This window comes from Chlamydotis macqueenii, chromosome 7 (assembly GCF_036417535.1).
Source record: "Chlamydotis macqueenii isolate bChlMac1 chromosome 7, bChlMac1.mat, whole genome shotgun sequence".
In the NCBI taxonomy this organism is placed as follows: Eukaryota; Metazoa; Chordata; class Aves; order Otidiformes; family Otididae; genus Chlamydotis; species Chlamydotis macqueenii.
In genome coordinates this window covers 35,275,327-35,291,432 of record NC_141562.1, presented here as the reverse complement: position 1 = coordinate 35,291,432, position 16,106 = coordinate 35,275,327, and the positions used below count along the sequence as shown (strand labels likewise).

At 48.1% G+C, this 16,106-nt stretch overlaps 1 protein-coding gene across 1 annotated transcript in view; it reads right to left on the bottom strand.

Annotated features, from left to right (window-relative positions):
• The window catches only part of LOC104482601 (scavenger receptor cysteine-rich domain-containing protein DMBT1), a 57,247-nt gene that overhangs the window by 28,855 nt on the left and 12,286 nt on the right, over positions 1-16,106 (bottom strand). Inside the window, 16 exon segments of the mRNA XM_086752829.1 lie at positions 1,409-1,543; positions 2,196-2,467; positions 4,322-4,710; positions 5,107-5,279; positions 6,386-6,594; positions 7,217-7,370; positions 8,144-8,488; positions 9,047-9,358; positions 9,917-10,228; positions 10,787-11,085; positions 11,180-11,216; positions 11,656-11,967; positions 12,826-13,137; positions 13,696-14,007; positions 14,566-14,877; positions 15,435-15,746. Coding sequence (XP_086608955.1) covers positions 1,409-1,543; positions 2,196-2,467; positions 4,322-4,710; positions 5,107-5,279; positions 6,386-6,594; positions 7,217-7,370; positions 8,144-8,488; positions 9,047-9,358; positions 9,917-10,228; positions 10,787-11,085; positions 11,180-11,216; positions 11,656-11,967; positions 12,826-13,137; positions 13,696-14,007; positions 14,566-14,877; positions 15,435-15,746 — 4,197 coding nt within the window.

Sequence of the window (16,106 nt, the reverse complement as noted above, 5' to 3'; positions counted from 1 at the left end):
AAAGCTGGCTGTAGGCAGAGAGGAGGTGAGGACCCTCCTCAATCCTTGCTCCTCATGTGCGGACAACAAAATTCACTTTCACTCTTTGTGGGCAATGTCAATCCCTGCCTGTATGGTCCCTTCTCCACAGCATGGAGAGGTGACGAGAGGCCTGCCTGGGGTCACCAGGAAAAGGCACCTTGCAGGAGGAAATGGTACAGGCTATAACGACGACTCCCGTCAGAGCTGCCCGCATCCTCCTCGCCAGGTCAGGATGTCGCCCTAGAGTACAGCTCACCTTCCTTGCACGTCACTACTTCTTTTCCAGCTCACTTCACACATAGTATGTTACACTGTTCCCAACGAACTTTCCTCTTGCATAGCTGGCTAGAAAACAGGAAAGTCTGAAGAAGAGCATTTCTCAATCAAATACTAGTGACCTTTCCACCTGTAGTAAGTAGCTTCTTCCAAACAGATTCTTCCTTTATTATTGTTTCTATTCTGTTTTCGCATGGGGACAGGAGACAGGTCACACTTCCTTACGGCAACTTACGTACATTCTCCCCCTCCCATTACACGTGTAGGAATGCGTAAGAACAAGAGCAGAAATCATCACTTTGTCAAAAGCCACGTTCTCCAGCCTGATAATGCGTTAGTTGGGAGTTCAGACAGGTAGACAGTGTGTTCGCAAGTACACAAAAAGAAGTATTGCTCAAAAACTGTTTTCTTTCCTGCTTTTTTTAATTACACACATACATAGCAGATTTTATTCTATTCATCCTCTCTACAAAATCTTATAAATGAACTACATTTTCTCAAAGAAACATGTAATTGTGAAGAATCATATCTCTCAGAAGAAGGAACGCTGTACAGGAGCAGTTCTTTATGTGCAGCCCCCATGTGTTTTTGCTTATGGCTTATTATTGAGGTATTTATACTGTAAAGAAACATTTTTTTCTTGGACTGCTTTCCAGAGTATCTTGTGGTGCTACACGGTTGTTTTATCTGCATATCAGCAATGGCAAAATAAGTCAGTTCTTCTTTCTCAAGCTGCCTAAATCAATCTTCTCAAACACTCAACCAGGAGCTCAACTGAGATGCTCTGAAGTGTCCAGGATTGAAGCCGGTGACTTATTTGGATGTTGGGGTGGAAGAATCAACATTTCTTTAGACCTTAGGTGTGTGTGAACTTCAGGATTTTAAAGCCAGGCTCCTTCATACGTTCAGTTCACAACAACACCGGGTTTTATCTTAGTACAGTACATTCTTCAAACAAGATCTTGGAATAGCCAAGTAAGAGTTACCCTCTACACAGATTGCAAAACCAAATCATGAAGCAGATGACTGGTGAAAATATCAGCACCTTCCACCTGCAAGCCTTGGATTGTCTCTCACATTGTCTGGTATCAGACGGGTTCCTGGATTTTACGCTTGAAAAGAAATCCTCCCACAGTGAGAACAGCAGCTGCCAGCACCACGACGGTCACAGCCAGAGGAACGTGGGAGCTGGTGGCAGGCACTGGGCTCTGAGAGTCCCCTTTCACTTGGATGTCAGAGGCCAGCTCTGTGCATAAAAGAGAAAGAGAGAGGCTTACATTTGTTTTCCTGAGCTAGTTAACCTCAAAGGTAATTAGGCAACTTGAATTAAAATGCTGCAGTCTGGATCCGATCAGAAACCAAATTGCGTTATTGCACATTGTTCCGCAAATGATCCTGTGGCCGTGCCAAACAAGTAAAGATTATGGCAAGAAATGAAAGAGCAACTAAGAATTTGCAATGATTACACTCCAAGACCATAAAATGCTGCGTTTTGATAGTAGAAAGAGCAGCTACAGGGTAATGGGAAACAACATTTCCAGGAGGACCTACAGATTGCTTGCTAATAAAAAAGACACATGCCAATCAGGCACAGCCAGCTTTGAAAAATTAATGTAAATTCTGCAGGGAGATGAGTTACATCTTATCTCTCTTCCCAGAGAATGAGTCAATTGCCATTTGGCCTGTGCAGAACAAATAATGGATCTAAGCTATGACAGAAAGGAAATAGCTTGTAAACGTGATAAAAATAATGATTAAAAAATTCCCTTAAGAATTATAGCAGAGTTATGAATAAACCAGCAAAGGCATGTTTCAGGGCTGGATTTCATGTCTGAACTGACACGCAAACATACAGTCATATAGAGAATCTTAACGTTATTTAAGATTTCTAAACTTACCAGCGTTCCTGTTCTCAGCGTGATCTTCCCAAAGCTGGACAGGTCCAACAACCACGTTCACTTTTTCCTGGGAAGAATCTGCGTTCCTCTTGAACCTACTAACACAGCCTTGATAGCAGCGGGAAGAGTAGTCGTTGTGCCTGCACACCGCCAGTTCACACTGCAGGTAGACGGACGGGTAGCGATTAACAAAGGAAAAAGCGTTAAACGCAAACCGAGCAACACTTCTGTATGGTGAGTAGTAGGAAGTGTAGGTAGGATCCTTAACACACCTGGAAAGACACAAAACGAACAGATTACCTATTGTGCCTAGAGCCACTATTACACTACTTTTGTGCAAAACATTTTGAATTTAAATAGAAAAACAGAAGACAAGTGTAGAAGAGAACTCAAAAAGATTTTTTAAAAAATGCGTTTTTATCAAGAACAGAATTTAAGAGACAACAATAAGTAAAAGTGGCAGCGATTTCTACCACAATAATGTACACAGCACAGAAATTCTGTAGCTCAACAAATTTTGTGTAAACATGGATAGCTGAAAAATAACTAGCAGTTCTGCTGCTGTCAGTGTTTCAGGGACAGGTGAAGACCTGGGTTGCATTTGCAAACAGGATTACCTGATCGCAAAGAGGCCCCTGCAGGTTGTTGCAGGAGAAGGGCCCCCTTTTTACTTTGGAGGGACAAAATTAATTCTAATATACATCTTTTTCTTTTGGCAATAAACATGCTCTTTAGTCCTTCGATGTTTGCAGGGTACCTTACTTGAGGAATCGTTGCACCTGACAGAGATCTTCAAATGTTTCACAGAGCAGGTTGCTAGAGCAACTTTTCCATCAACGAGTTTCACTTCCTGACAATTACTAGCCTTAGAAGTTACCTAACTGAGATACTAGTCATTCTGGTTTAATTTGACCACTATGGAAAAGGATCACAACAATTCACCCACAATTTCAAAGGCGTCATTAATTATCCCTGGGATAATTATCCTAATTGTCCCTGCTCCTTGCAGGGAGGTTGGACTAGATGACCTTTAAAGGTCCCTTCCAAACCTAACTAGTCTATGGTTCTATGATCTTTGTATCTCAAAAAATTTCCACTCTGCTCATTTCCCTAATAAAGACCCCAAGCATTTTGAGTCCTCTCATTGCTAGTATATTTTACACTGCAGTGATATCCCAACACATCTGAAATTTTTGAGTTTATATTCAGTAAATACATTTGCTTTTGATACAGTTCCATGTCACATGAATCAAAATTAAGTGGCAAATGATCAGAATCTATTTTCCCCATCTCCCTGTTGAGTGTCCCGCTCACAAAGGTTGACAGTTCTTCTGTGTCCTGCTTAATGAATATGTGATTTTAGAGATAAAATAAAAAGAAAGCCCAACAAAACGGAAACCTTAAGATTCACGTAAAGCGTAAAAGGGAGGACCTTCACTCAGCAGGCAGGAGGCACTGTGTCACTTCATTAGCCTGTCACAAGCCTGACTTCCAGCTTAGCAGTGGGTTACTGCACCGCTCAGGTTACTGATGTGAACCCCTTCCCAGGAGGCAGAGAGACCACCCAGCACAGAAGGGAAATAAACTAGCATGAGCCTTTCATTCTTGGAACAAACCGGGACAACGAGAGCCACACTTTTACGCTTAGCTCCCTGTCGGTTTTGCATTAATTTCAAGAGGTCACAGCTTTTCCATTTCAAATCAAAAGGTGTATCTTGTATCAAATTAAGAAAAATGGTTTAGTTTTAGAATAGCAAGAAAAGTCTAAGGACTTCTTTTTGAACAGGCTGCTTTGTATTCTAGTTATGATACTGCAAAACTCTAATTCTGATGTACGGAAATGTAGCGCCATTGACACCCCTACATTTCATGCATCTATTTAAGACCTCAGTTTCCACGCTGCCTCCTTGAGTGAAATCTCAGTGCTTGGCTGCAACTTATGCATGGTATTGTTTTGTCATATTATATTTTGCTCAGGCTTTGCCAAATGGTCTTTCTTAGAAGGGTATTTGTATTGAGAATTACAACAAACGTACACTGACCCTAATCCACCTCTTTCATAAATGAAGCTCTTTCAGAACTATGCATAGAGATACTTTTAAAATAATTCCTTAGAAATTTCTTACCCATTTCTGATCAATTCATAGGTCAGTGTTTTAAAGTTAGTAGGATCAGGTGATGCCACACATGTGTCCACAAACACCACCAGATTTGGGTCAGAGCTGTGAAGAGAAGCTTGAAGGAACAAAACCTGATTCAGGTCAACGTAGTACGGAAAGTCATGCACTGGCCACAGGAAGGATGAGGAATTGTAGAATGTCAAGTTCACATCGTATCTGCCATACTGGGTTTCACTGACATTAATGATGTCATCGGCAATGTACATTACTTGCACCCAGGTGTTCTGGAGCATTTTGCAGTTGATGTGCAACTGAAGGTCCTTTTGCCTCTTGATGATGTCACCAGAAGCAGGCACTTTTATCACATTGGAGTAGGTGATCGTTTCATTGTTGCCCTATATGACACATTAGATGAGCACAAAATTATCACATGTAGTCACGTTCCCAGTGTGTACTATGAACTTCTATATGTGCCAGGTCCTAATATTAGTCAGAAAGAACTTGTCATACTCAAAATATTCAAGCATCCTGGATGGGATTGTTCACTTAACTCTCTCCTATACTTTGTTCTCTAGAAAATCACTCTGAAATAGATGCAGGGATCACCTAAACCCTGAGAAGGATAAGTAGGAATGTTTAACAGACCTTAGCCTCCAGAAACACATGCTTCTTCTCTGTGTTTTGAATACTTGTGGTCTACAACACTCTTTGCAATTCATGAAAATTTTCCAAATCTCTGTTAAGCTCCATGCCCAGACTTGGAGTGCTCTCCAAAATATGTTGACACCAACCTGTCTACGTGTACCACAGCCATTGTATGGAACGTTGAATATAACCTCAGTCGATGTAACTGTTGGTCTACAATAAGAGTCAGACAAGCTGATGTTCCACACCGAGTAGCCCTGTGACTGGAGGTAGTATCTGTCTACGACTGCACGCATGTAGGTCGGCAAGCACACAAGGGCTAGGGGAGAAAAGATGAATTATTAGTGACTTCACATACCTGATAATGCTTGCATGTTACTACTTCAACAAATGGAATAGCTGCTGCCATTTAGGGGAAAGAATTAATAAGCCAAATCACTTATTTTTACACCTTAGACTTAGATACGAATAAGCAATAGACTCTGACAAACTTCAGCCAATTTTCAGTTACTCTCCCAACAAAAACATGTAGCTTACAGTAGGCTTTTGCTGAGACCTGGAGCCTGTATCACCACTCACACAAAAATGCTAAGTGGGAGCTTTCCCTGAATACTATTGTATTCAAATATACTCCAAAAGCTATTGTGGAATGTGCAGAGCTAAACATGCACATTGGCCTGCAGAAACACTACTTGGGTGGGAAGGGATCCTGAAGCCATCTCCATGATGGTTCACTGAGACCATTACATGAAAAGCAATGATCCCAGGGAGAGTTTGGCCTTTGGTAGAGATATCTGATGACAGGGACCTACTTACTGGTAGCAACAGCCTCAGGTAAAGCAACTAGAAGGACAACAGAACCAAATGTGATGGCCATTGTTTGTGCCTGGGGAGGTTGTGAATGCACATAAACTTCCCCGCTAGGACTGCAGGACAATACTGGAACAGGTCACCCAGAGAAGTGGCTTTGAAGATTTAATCCTTTGAATGTTTCTAGAGACTCAGCTAGACAAAATCATAATGGACCTGATCTGGTGTTGGCAATAGCTCTGCTTTGAGTAGTTGGACTAGGAAGCCCCTAAAGGTCCTTTCTAATAAATATTTCTATGACTCTGTGAAAATCCATCCACAAAAGTAGAAAAAAATATATATAAATAATGATGTGATAAGAACAATTATGGATTTAGACTGGACATCGTAAAAAACATCTAAGGACAATTAACTTGATACTTGAATATTTTTTCAAAAAGGAAAAATAATTATTGTCTGAAAGTAATCAGTCAATAACCAGTTAAGAAATTGAAACAGGAATGCCATCTATGTGGGATTTCTTCAACAACTTTAACAAACACTTATTTAGCAAATAAAATCAGGGTATAAAATCTTCTGAGCAAAGAAAACATTGCAAACACAATGAAAACTTACTGGTGTTCTGATCTGCTGGAAAGGACTGATACTCAGCATGAAACCCTCTATTGGAATATCTAGAGTCACTGTGAAATCTGACAGTCATAAAGTTTGAGGATGATGTGTATGTGAGATCAGAACCGGAACAAATTATTCCAAGCAGAGGAGAAGTATTGGGTGGTCCATCATAGATCTCAATATAGTCATTTTGGCATCCGCCTTGCAACCTGAAGAAGAAACAAGAATATGTAATAAAATGTATTGGGTAAACACTGTTTTTTAACTGCTGAACAAAATATAAACTAAAGATATTGCACTCACACAATTTTCATGTAATATTTATAATTCACTTATAAGCGTGGGAAATGTGCTTGGGCAGTGTCATTGTAGTTGAGATTTGGGACCCATTTATTGCCCAAGGAGGGCGTGCTTTACTTATCATAGGATCATAGAACGGTTTGGGTTGGAAGGGACCTTCAAGAGTCATCCAGTCCAACCCCCCTGCAAGGAGCAGGGACATCTCCAACCAGATCAGGTTGCTCAGAGCCCCGTTCAACCTGGCCTTGAATGTTTCCAGGGATGGGGCACCACCACTTCTCTGGGCAACCTGGGCCAGTGTTCCACCACCCTCACTGTAAAAAAATTTTTCATAATATCTAATCTAAATCGACCTCCCTCTATTTTAAAACCATTTCCCCTTGTCCTGTCACAACAGGCCCTACTAAAGAGTTTCTCCCCATCTTTCCTGTAGGCTCCCTTAAGGTACCGGAAGACTGCAATAAGGTCTCCCTGGAGCCTCTTGTTCTCCAGGCTGAATAGCCCGAACTCACTCAAAAGAAAAAAACTTACCAAATACTTTCAAACGTCAGCATAATGCGGAAATTATTCATCACTTGTATTTGCCACAAACAATCTGCATTATCTGGATAATTCAAAGGATAAGAAGGACTTTGAAGTGTTCCGGAGGAATTAAAAAGTAAGCCACCACAAACATATTTTGTAGCTGAAAAGAAAAAAAAAAAAAAAAAAGAAAATACAATATAAATGTGAAACATTTGACTTACTTATGAGCAAATGAAAATTCATTTTACGTATACAGGCCATAGCAACAGGAGGTTAAATCTCCAGAGAAATGGAATGGTTGTGCTCTTCTCACTCAGCCTACAAATAAGATGATCTCTTCAGAGAACAATGTTTCTCCCTTGCTATTGTGTGTTTGGTAGCCTTAAGGCACACATGTGTATGAGAAAAGGCAAGACGTGCTGGCCAAATAACATAAAAATTGGAGAAGAAAGAAAATATTTCACACAAAATTGAATACAGTCTGAAAGCCACCCTCTGCAAAATAATCAGAGATACATTAAAGACCAGCACGTCGGATGTAACAGTATGGATAAGGATTTTTTTCAAAAAGTATTAAAATGTGCAAATAATAAAACCTATAAAGTCTAAGTAATACACATTCAAATTAATGTATCAAAAAGATGAAAAAGCAGACATACGTGGCATAGCTGAAGGTGGAGTGGAAAAAGTGGTTGTGGCATCTGTTGGGAAGGAAGAGAAAGAGAAAGTGAGGCCATTGTGGATGGATGAAGGAGCATGGCTGGGTTTTCTCCCAGCACTGGGGATGTTGGTGCCACCCTGAGAGGTGGACCATGGAGAGTGCGGGGGTCTCAGTAGGGTGGTCTTCCATGGTGGGAGCAAGGACAAAGACAACCTGTCAACGCATCTCCAAGACATACTGAAATTTGCCACCAAGGGCCACTTTTTGAAGGCAGGCCAGTGTTTAGGAAGGGAAAGCAGCGGTACCTGAGCAGATAACACCAGCATCTTCACTGTGGGCACAGTTGTGGACGCCCCAGCCCCTGTGGCTGCACTGGAAGAGGGAGGACTCACTCCCTGTGCAGTACACATCGTCCAGGTAGATATTGCCAGTGCCTTGTCCAAAGTAGGCACTTGATGGTGCAGAAACAGCAACACCGCATCCCAGCTGCCTGCACACGACCATGGCGTCGTTCAGGTCCCAGTTGTCATCACAGACGGTGCCCCGGCCCCCAGAGTGGTAAATCTCTACGCGCCCCTCACACCGGTTCCTGCCATTCACCAGGCTCAGGGAGGCACCTTGGAAAGAAGGAGACGTGGAAAACATGGGAAAACTGGTTAGCACGTAGGCACCTTCTCTCATTCAGGCACAGGCAACACTCTGCGAGTCGCAGGCCAGCAGGACCGTCACCCTCAGCTTCGGTAGGCTGTGCATTTCCCTGGCTCTGCTCTCCCATGGAGAAGACCAAAGCCAGCCTATCAGTCAGCAACTGGTAGCGGCAGAAGAAGTGGGCAGAAAAAGCCCAAGAAATTGAGACCCACCTGGAGGAATGGATGCTGTCGGCATGGCTTGGGTGGTGGTTGTGGCAGCTGTTGGTAAGGAAGAGAAAGAAGCAAGTGAGGATATTTTGGATGGAGGAAGGAGCACGGCTGGGTTTTCTCCCAGCACTAGGGATGTTGGTGCCACCCTGAGAGGTGGACCATGGAGAGCGCGGGGATCTCAGTAGGGTGGTCTTCCATGGTGGGAGCAAGGACAAAGACAACCTGTCAACGCATCTCCAAGACATACTGAAAAGTTGCCACCAAGGGCCACTTCTTGAAGGCACGCCAGTGTTTAGGAAGGAAAAGCAGCAGTACCTGAGCAGATAACACCAGCATCTTCACTGTGGCCACAGTTGTGGACGCCCCAGCCCCTGTGGCTGCACTGGAAGAGGGAGGACTCATTCCCTGTGCAGTACACATCGTCCAGGTAGATATTGCCAGTGCCTTGTCCAAAGTAGGCACTTGATGGTGCAGAAAGAGCAACACCGCATCCCAGCTGCCTGCACACGACCATGGCATCGTTCAGGTCCCAGCTGTCATCACAGACGGTGCCCCGGCCCCCAGAGTGGTAAATCTCTACGCGCCCCTCACACCGGTTCCTGCCATTCACCAGGCTCAGGGAGGCACCTTGGAAAGAAGGAGACGTGGAAAACATGGGAAAACTGGTTAGCACGTAGGCACCTTCTCTCATTCAGGCACAGGCAACACTCTGCGAGTCGCAGGCCAGCAGGACCGTCACCCTCAGCTTCGGTAGGCTGTGCATTTCCCTGGCTCTGCTCTCCCATGGAGAAGACCAAAGCCAGCCTATCAGTCAGCAACTGGTAGCGGCAGAAGAAGTGGGCAGAAAAAGCCCAAGAAATTGAGACCCACCTGGAGGAATGGATGCTGTTGGCATGGCTTGGGTGGTGGTTGTGGCATCTGTTGGGAAGGAAGAGAAAGAAGCAAGTGAGGATATTTTGGATGGAGGAAGGAGCACGGCTGGGTTTTCTCCCAGCACTAGGGATGTTGGTGCCACCCTGAGAGGTGGACCATGGAGAGCGCGGGGATCTCAGTAGGGTGGTCTTCCATGGTGGGAGCAAGGACAAAGACAACCTGTCAACGCATCTCCAAGACATACTGAAAAGTTGCCACCAAGGGCCACTTTTTGAAGGCACGCCAGTGTTTAGGAAGGAAAAGCAGCAGTACCTGAGCAGATAACACCAGCATCTTCACTGTGGGCACAGTTGTGGACGCCCCAGCCCCTGTGGCTGCACTGGAAGAGGGAGGACTCATTCCCTGTGCAGTACACATCGTCCAGGTAGATATTGCCAGTGCCTTGTCCAAAGTAGGCACTTGATGGTGCAGAAACAGCAACACCGCATCCCAGCTGCCTGCACACGACCATGGCATCGTTCAGGTCCCAGCTGTCATCACAGACGGTGCCCCGGCCCCCAGAGTGGTAAATCTCTACGCGCCCCTCACACCGGTTCCTGCCATTCACCAGGCTCAGGGAGGCACCTTGGAAAGAAGGAGACACGGAAAACATGGGAAACATGGTTAGCACGTAGGCACCTTCTCTCATTCGGGCACAGGCAACACTCTGCGAGTTGCAGGCCAGCAGGACCGTCACCCTCGGCTTCGGTAGGCTGTGCATTTCCCTGGCTCTGCTCTCCCATGGAGAAGACGAAAGCCAGCCTATGAGTCAGCAACTGGTAGCGGCAGAAGAAGTGGGCAGAAAAAGCCCAAGAAATTGAGACCCACCTGGAGGAATGGATGCTGTCGGCATGGCTTGGGTGGTGGTTGTGGCATCTGTTGGGAAGGAAGAGAAAGAAGCAAGTGAGGATATTTTGGATGGAGGAAGGAGCACGGCTGGGTTTTCTCCCAGCACTAGGGATGTTGGTGCCACCCTGAGAGGTGGACCATGGAGAGCGCGGGGGTCTCAGTAGGGTGGTCTTCCATGGTGGGAGCAAGGACAAAGACAACCTGTCAACGCATCTCCAAGACATACTGAAAAGTTGCCACCAAGGGCCACTTCTTGAAGGCACGCCAGTGTTTAGGAAGGAAAAGCAGCAGTACCTGAGCAGATAACACCAGCATCTTCACTGTGGCCACAGTTGTGGACGCCCCAGCCCCTGTGGCTGCACTGGAAGAGGGAGGACTCATTCCCTGTGCAGTACACATCGTCCAGGTAGATATTGCCAGTGCCCTGTCCAAAGTAGGCACTTGATGGTGCAGAAACAGCAACACCACATCCCAGCTGCCTGCACACGACCATGGCGTCGTTCAGGTCCCAGCTGTCATCACAGACGGTGCCCCGGCCCCCAGAGTGGTAAATCTCTACGCGCCCCTCACACCGGTTCCTGCCATTCACCAGGCTCAGGGAGGCACCTTGGAAAGAAGGAGACACGGAAAACATGGGAAAACTGGTTAGCACGTAGGCACCTTCTCTCATTCGGGCACAGGCAACACTCTGCGAGTTGCAGGCCAGCAGGACCGTCACCCTCGGCTTCGTTAGGCTGTGCATTTCCCTGGCTCTGCTCTCCCATGGAGAAGACGAAAGCCAGCCTATGAGTCAGCAACTGGTAGCGGCAGAAGAAGTGGGCAGAAAAAGCCCAAGAAATTGAGACCCACCTGGAGGAATGGATGCTGTTGGCATGGCTTGGGTGGTGTTTGTGGCATCTGTTGGGAAGGAAGAGAAAGAAGCAAGTGAGGATATTTTGGATGGAGGAAGGAGCACGGCTGGTTTTCTCCCAGCACTAGGGATGTTGGTGCCACCCTGAGAGATGGACCATGGAGAGCGCGGGGGTCTCAGTAGGGTGGTCTTCCATGGTGGGAGCAAGGACAAAGACAACCTGTCAACGCATCTCCAAGACATACTAAAAAGTTGCCACCAAGGGCCACTTTTTGAAGGCAGGCCAGTGTTTAGGAAGGAAAAGCAGTAGTACCTGAGCAGATAACACCAGCATCTTCACTGTGGGCACAGTTGTGGACGCCCCAGCCCCTGTGGCTGCACTGGAAGAGGGAGGACTCACTCCCTGTGCAGTACACATCGTCCAGGTAGATATTGCCAGTGCCTTGTCCAAAGTAGGCACTTGATGGTGCAGAAAGAGCAACACCGCATCCCAGCTGCCTGCACACGACCATGGCGTCGTTCAGGTCCCAGCTGTCATCACAGACGGTGCCCCGGCCCCCAGAGTGGTAAATCTCTACGCGCCCCTCACACCGGTTCCTGCCATTCACCAGGCTCAGGGAGGCACCTTGGAAAGAAGGAGACGTGGAAAACATGGGAAAACTGGTTAGCACGTAGGGACCTTCTCTCATTCAGGCACAGGCAACACTCTGCGAGTTGCAGGCCAGCAGGACCGTCACCCTCGGCTTCGTTAGGCTGTGCATTTCCCTGGCTCTGCTCTCCCATGGAGAAGACGAAAGCCAGCCTATGAGTCAGCAACTGGTAGCGGCAGAAGAAGTGGGCAGAAAAAGCCCAAGAAATTGAGACCCACCTGGAGGAATGGATGCTGTCGGCATGGCTTGGGTGGTGATTGTATCGTCTGTTGGGAAGGAAGAGAAAGAAAAAGTGAAGCCATTGTGGATGATGAAGGAGCACGGCTGGGTTTTCTCAATTCAGGCAAAGGCTACACTCTGCGAGTTGCAGGCCAGCAGGACCGTCACCCTCGGCTTCAGTAGGCTGTGCATTTCCCTGCCTCAGCTCTCCCATGGAGAAGACGAAAGCCAGCCTATGAGTCAGCAACTGGTAGCGGCAGAAGAAGTGGGCAGAAAAAGCCCAAGAAATTGAGACCCACCTGGAGGAATGGATGCTGTTGGCATGGCTTGGGTGGTGTTTGTGGCATCTGTTGGGAAGGAAGAGAAAGAAGCAAGTGAGGATATTTTGGATGGATGAAAGAGCACGGCTGGGTTTTCTCCCAGCACTAGGGATGTTGGTGCCACCCTGAGAGGTGGACCATGGAGAGCGCGGGGGTCTCAGTAGGGTGGTCTTCCATGGTGGGAGCAAGGACAAAGACAACCTGTCAACGCATCTCCAAGACATACTGAAAAGTTGCCACCAAGGGCCACTTTTTGAAGGCAGGCCAGTGTTTAGGAAGGAAAAGCAGTAGTACCTGAGCAGATAACACCAGCATCTTCACTGTGGGCACAGTTGTGGACGCCCCAGCCCCTGTGGCTGCACTGGAAGAGGGAGGACTCACTCCCTGTGCAGTACACATCGTCCAGGTAGATATTGCCAGTGCCTTGTCCAAAGTAGGCACTTGATGGTGCAGAAACAGCAACACCGCATCCCAGCTGCCTGCACACGACCATGGCGTCGTTCAGGTCCCAGCTGTCATCACAGACGGTGCCCCGGCCCCCAGAGTGGTAAATCTCTACGCGCCCCTCACACCGGTTCCTGCCATTCACCAGGCTCAGGGAGGCACCTTGGAAAGAAGGAGACACGGAAAACATGGGAAACATGGTTAGCACGTAGGCACCTTCTCTCATTCGGGCACAGGCAACACTCTGCGAGTTGCAGGCCAGCAGGACCGTCACCCTCGGCTTCGGTAGGCTGTGCATTTCCCTGGCTCTGCTCTCCCATGGAGAAGACGAAAGCCAGCCTATGAGTCAGCAACTGGTAGCGGCAGAAGAAGTGGGCAGAAAAAGCCCAAGAAATTGAGACCCACCTGGAGGAATGGATGCTGTCGGCATGGCTTGGGTGGTGGTTGTGGCATCTGTTGGGAAGGAAGAGAAAGAAGCAAGTGAGGATATTTTGGATGGAGGAAGGAGCACGGCTGGGTTTTCTCCCAGCACTAGGGATGTTGGTGCCACCCTGAGAGGTGGACCATGGAGAGCGCGGGGGTCTCAGTGGAGTGGTCTTCCATGGTGGGAGCAAGGACAAAGACAACCTGTCAACGCATCTCCAAGACATACTGAAAAGTTGCCACCAAGGGCCACTTTTTGAAGGCAGGCCAGTGTTTAGGAAGGAAAAGCAGCAGTACCTGAGCAGATAACACCAGCATCTTCACTGTGGGCACAGTTGTGGACGCCCCAGCCCCTGTGGCTGCACTGGAAGAGGGAGGACTCATTCCCTGTGCAGTACACATCGTCCAGGTAGATATTGCCAGTGCCTTGTCCAAAGTAGGCACTTGATGGTGCAGAAACAGCAACACCGCATCCCAGCTGCCTGCACACGACCATGGCATCGTTCAGGTCCCAGCTGTCATCACAGACGGTGCCCCGGCCCCCAGAGTGGTAAATCTCTACGCGCCCCTCACACCGGTTCCTGCCATTCACCAGGCTCAGGGAGGCACCTTGGAAAGAAGGAGACACGGAAAACATGGGAAACATGGTTAGCACGTAGGCACCTTCTCTCATTCGGGCACAGGCAACACTCTGCGAGTTGCAGGCCAGCAGGACCGTCACCCTCGGCTTCGGTAGGCTGTGCATTTCCCTGGCTCTGCTCTCCCATGGAGAAGACGAAAGCCAGCCTATGAGTCAGCAACTGGTAGCGGCAGAAGAAGTGGGCAGAAAAAGCCCAAGAAATTGAGACCCACCTGGAGGAATGGATGCTGTCGGCATGGCTTGGGTGGTGGTTGTGGCATCTGTTGGGAAGGAAGAGAAAGAAGCAAGTGAGGATATTTTGGATGGAGGAAGGAGCACGGCTGGGTTTTCTCCCAGCACTAGGGATGTTGGTGCCACCCTGAGAGGTGGACCATGGAGAGCGCGGGGGTCTCAGTAGGGTGGTCTTCCATGGTGGGAGCAAGGACAAAGACAACCTGTCAACGCATCTCCAAGACATACTGAAAAGTTGCCACCAAGGGCCACTTCTTGAAGGCACGCCAGTGTTTAGGAAGGAAAAGCAGTGGTACCTGAGCAGATAACACCAGCATCTTCACTGTGGCCACAGTTGTGGACGCCCCAGCCCCTGTGGCTGCACTGGAAGAGGGAGGACTCATTCCCTGTGCAGTACACATCGTCCAGGTAGATATTGCCAGTGCCCTGTCCAAAGTAGGCACTTGATGGTGCAGAAACAGCAACACCGCATCCCAGCTGCCTGCACACGACCATGGCGTCGTTCAGGTCCCAGCTGTCATCACAGACGGTGCCCCGGCCCCCAGAGTGGTAAATCTCTACGCGCCCCTCACACCGGTTCCTGCCATTCACCAGGCTCAGGGAGGCACCTTGGAAAGAAGGAGACACGGAAAACATGGGAAAACTGGTTAGCACGTAGGCACCTTCTCTCATTCGGGCACAGGCAACACTCTGCGAGTTGCAGGCCAGCAGGACCGTCACCCTCGGCTTCGTTAGGCTGTGCATTTCCCTGGCTCTGCTCTCCCATGGAGAAGACGAAAGCCAGCCTATGAGTCAGCAACTGGTAGCGGCAGAAGAAGTGGGCAGAAAAAGCCCAAGAAATTGAGACCCACCTGGAGGAATGGATGCTGTTGGCATGGCTTGGGTGGTGTTTGTGGCATCTGTTGGGAAGGAAGAGAAAGAAGCAAGTGAGGATATTTTGGATGGAGGAAGGAGCACGGCTGGTTTTCTCCCAGCACTAGGGATGTTGGTGCCACCCTGAGAGGTGGACCATGGAGAGCGCGGGGGTCTCAGTAGGGTGGTCTTCCATGGTGGGAGCAAGGACAAAGACAACCTGTCAACGCATCTCCAAGACATACTAAAAAGTTGCCACCAAGGGCCACTTTTTGAAGGCAGGCCAGTGTTTAGGAAGGAAAAGCAGTAGTACCTGAGCAGATAACACCAGCATCTTCACTGTGGCCACAGTTGTGGACGCCCCAGCCCCTGTGGCTGCACTGGAAGAGGGAGGACTCACTCCCTGTGCAGTACACATCGTCCAGGTAGATATTGCCAGTGCCTTGTCCAAAGTAGGCACTTGATGGTGCAGAAAGAGCAACACCGCATCCCAGCTGCCTGCACACGACCATGGCGTCGTTCAGGTCCCAGCTGTCATCACAGACGGTGCCCCGGCCCCCAGAGTGGTAAATCTCTACGCGCCCCTCACACCGGTTCCTGCCATTCACCAGGCTCAGGGAGGCACCTTGGAAAGAAGGAGACGTGGAAAACATGGGAAAACTGGTTAGCACGTAGGGACCTTCTCTCATTCAGGCACAGGCAACACTCTGCGAGTTGCAGGCCAGCAGGACCGTCACCCTCGGCTTCGTTAGGCTGTGCATTTCCCTGGCTCTGCTCTCCCATGGAGAAGACGAAAGCCAGCCTATGAGTCAGCAACTGGTAGCGGCAGAAGAAGTGGGCAGAAAAAGCCCAAGAAATTGAGACCCACCTGGAGGAATGGATGCTGTCGGCATGGCTTGGGTGGTGATTGTATCGTCTGTTGGGAAGGAAGAGAAAGAAAAAGTGAAGCCATTGTGGATGATGAAGGAGCACGGCTGGGTTTTCT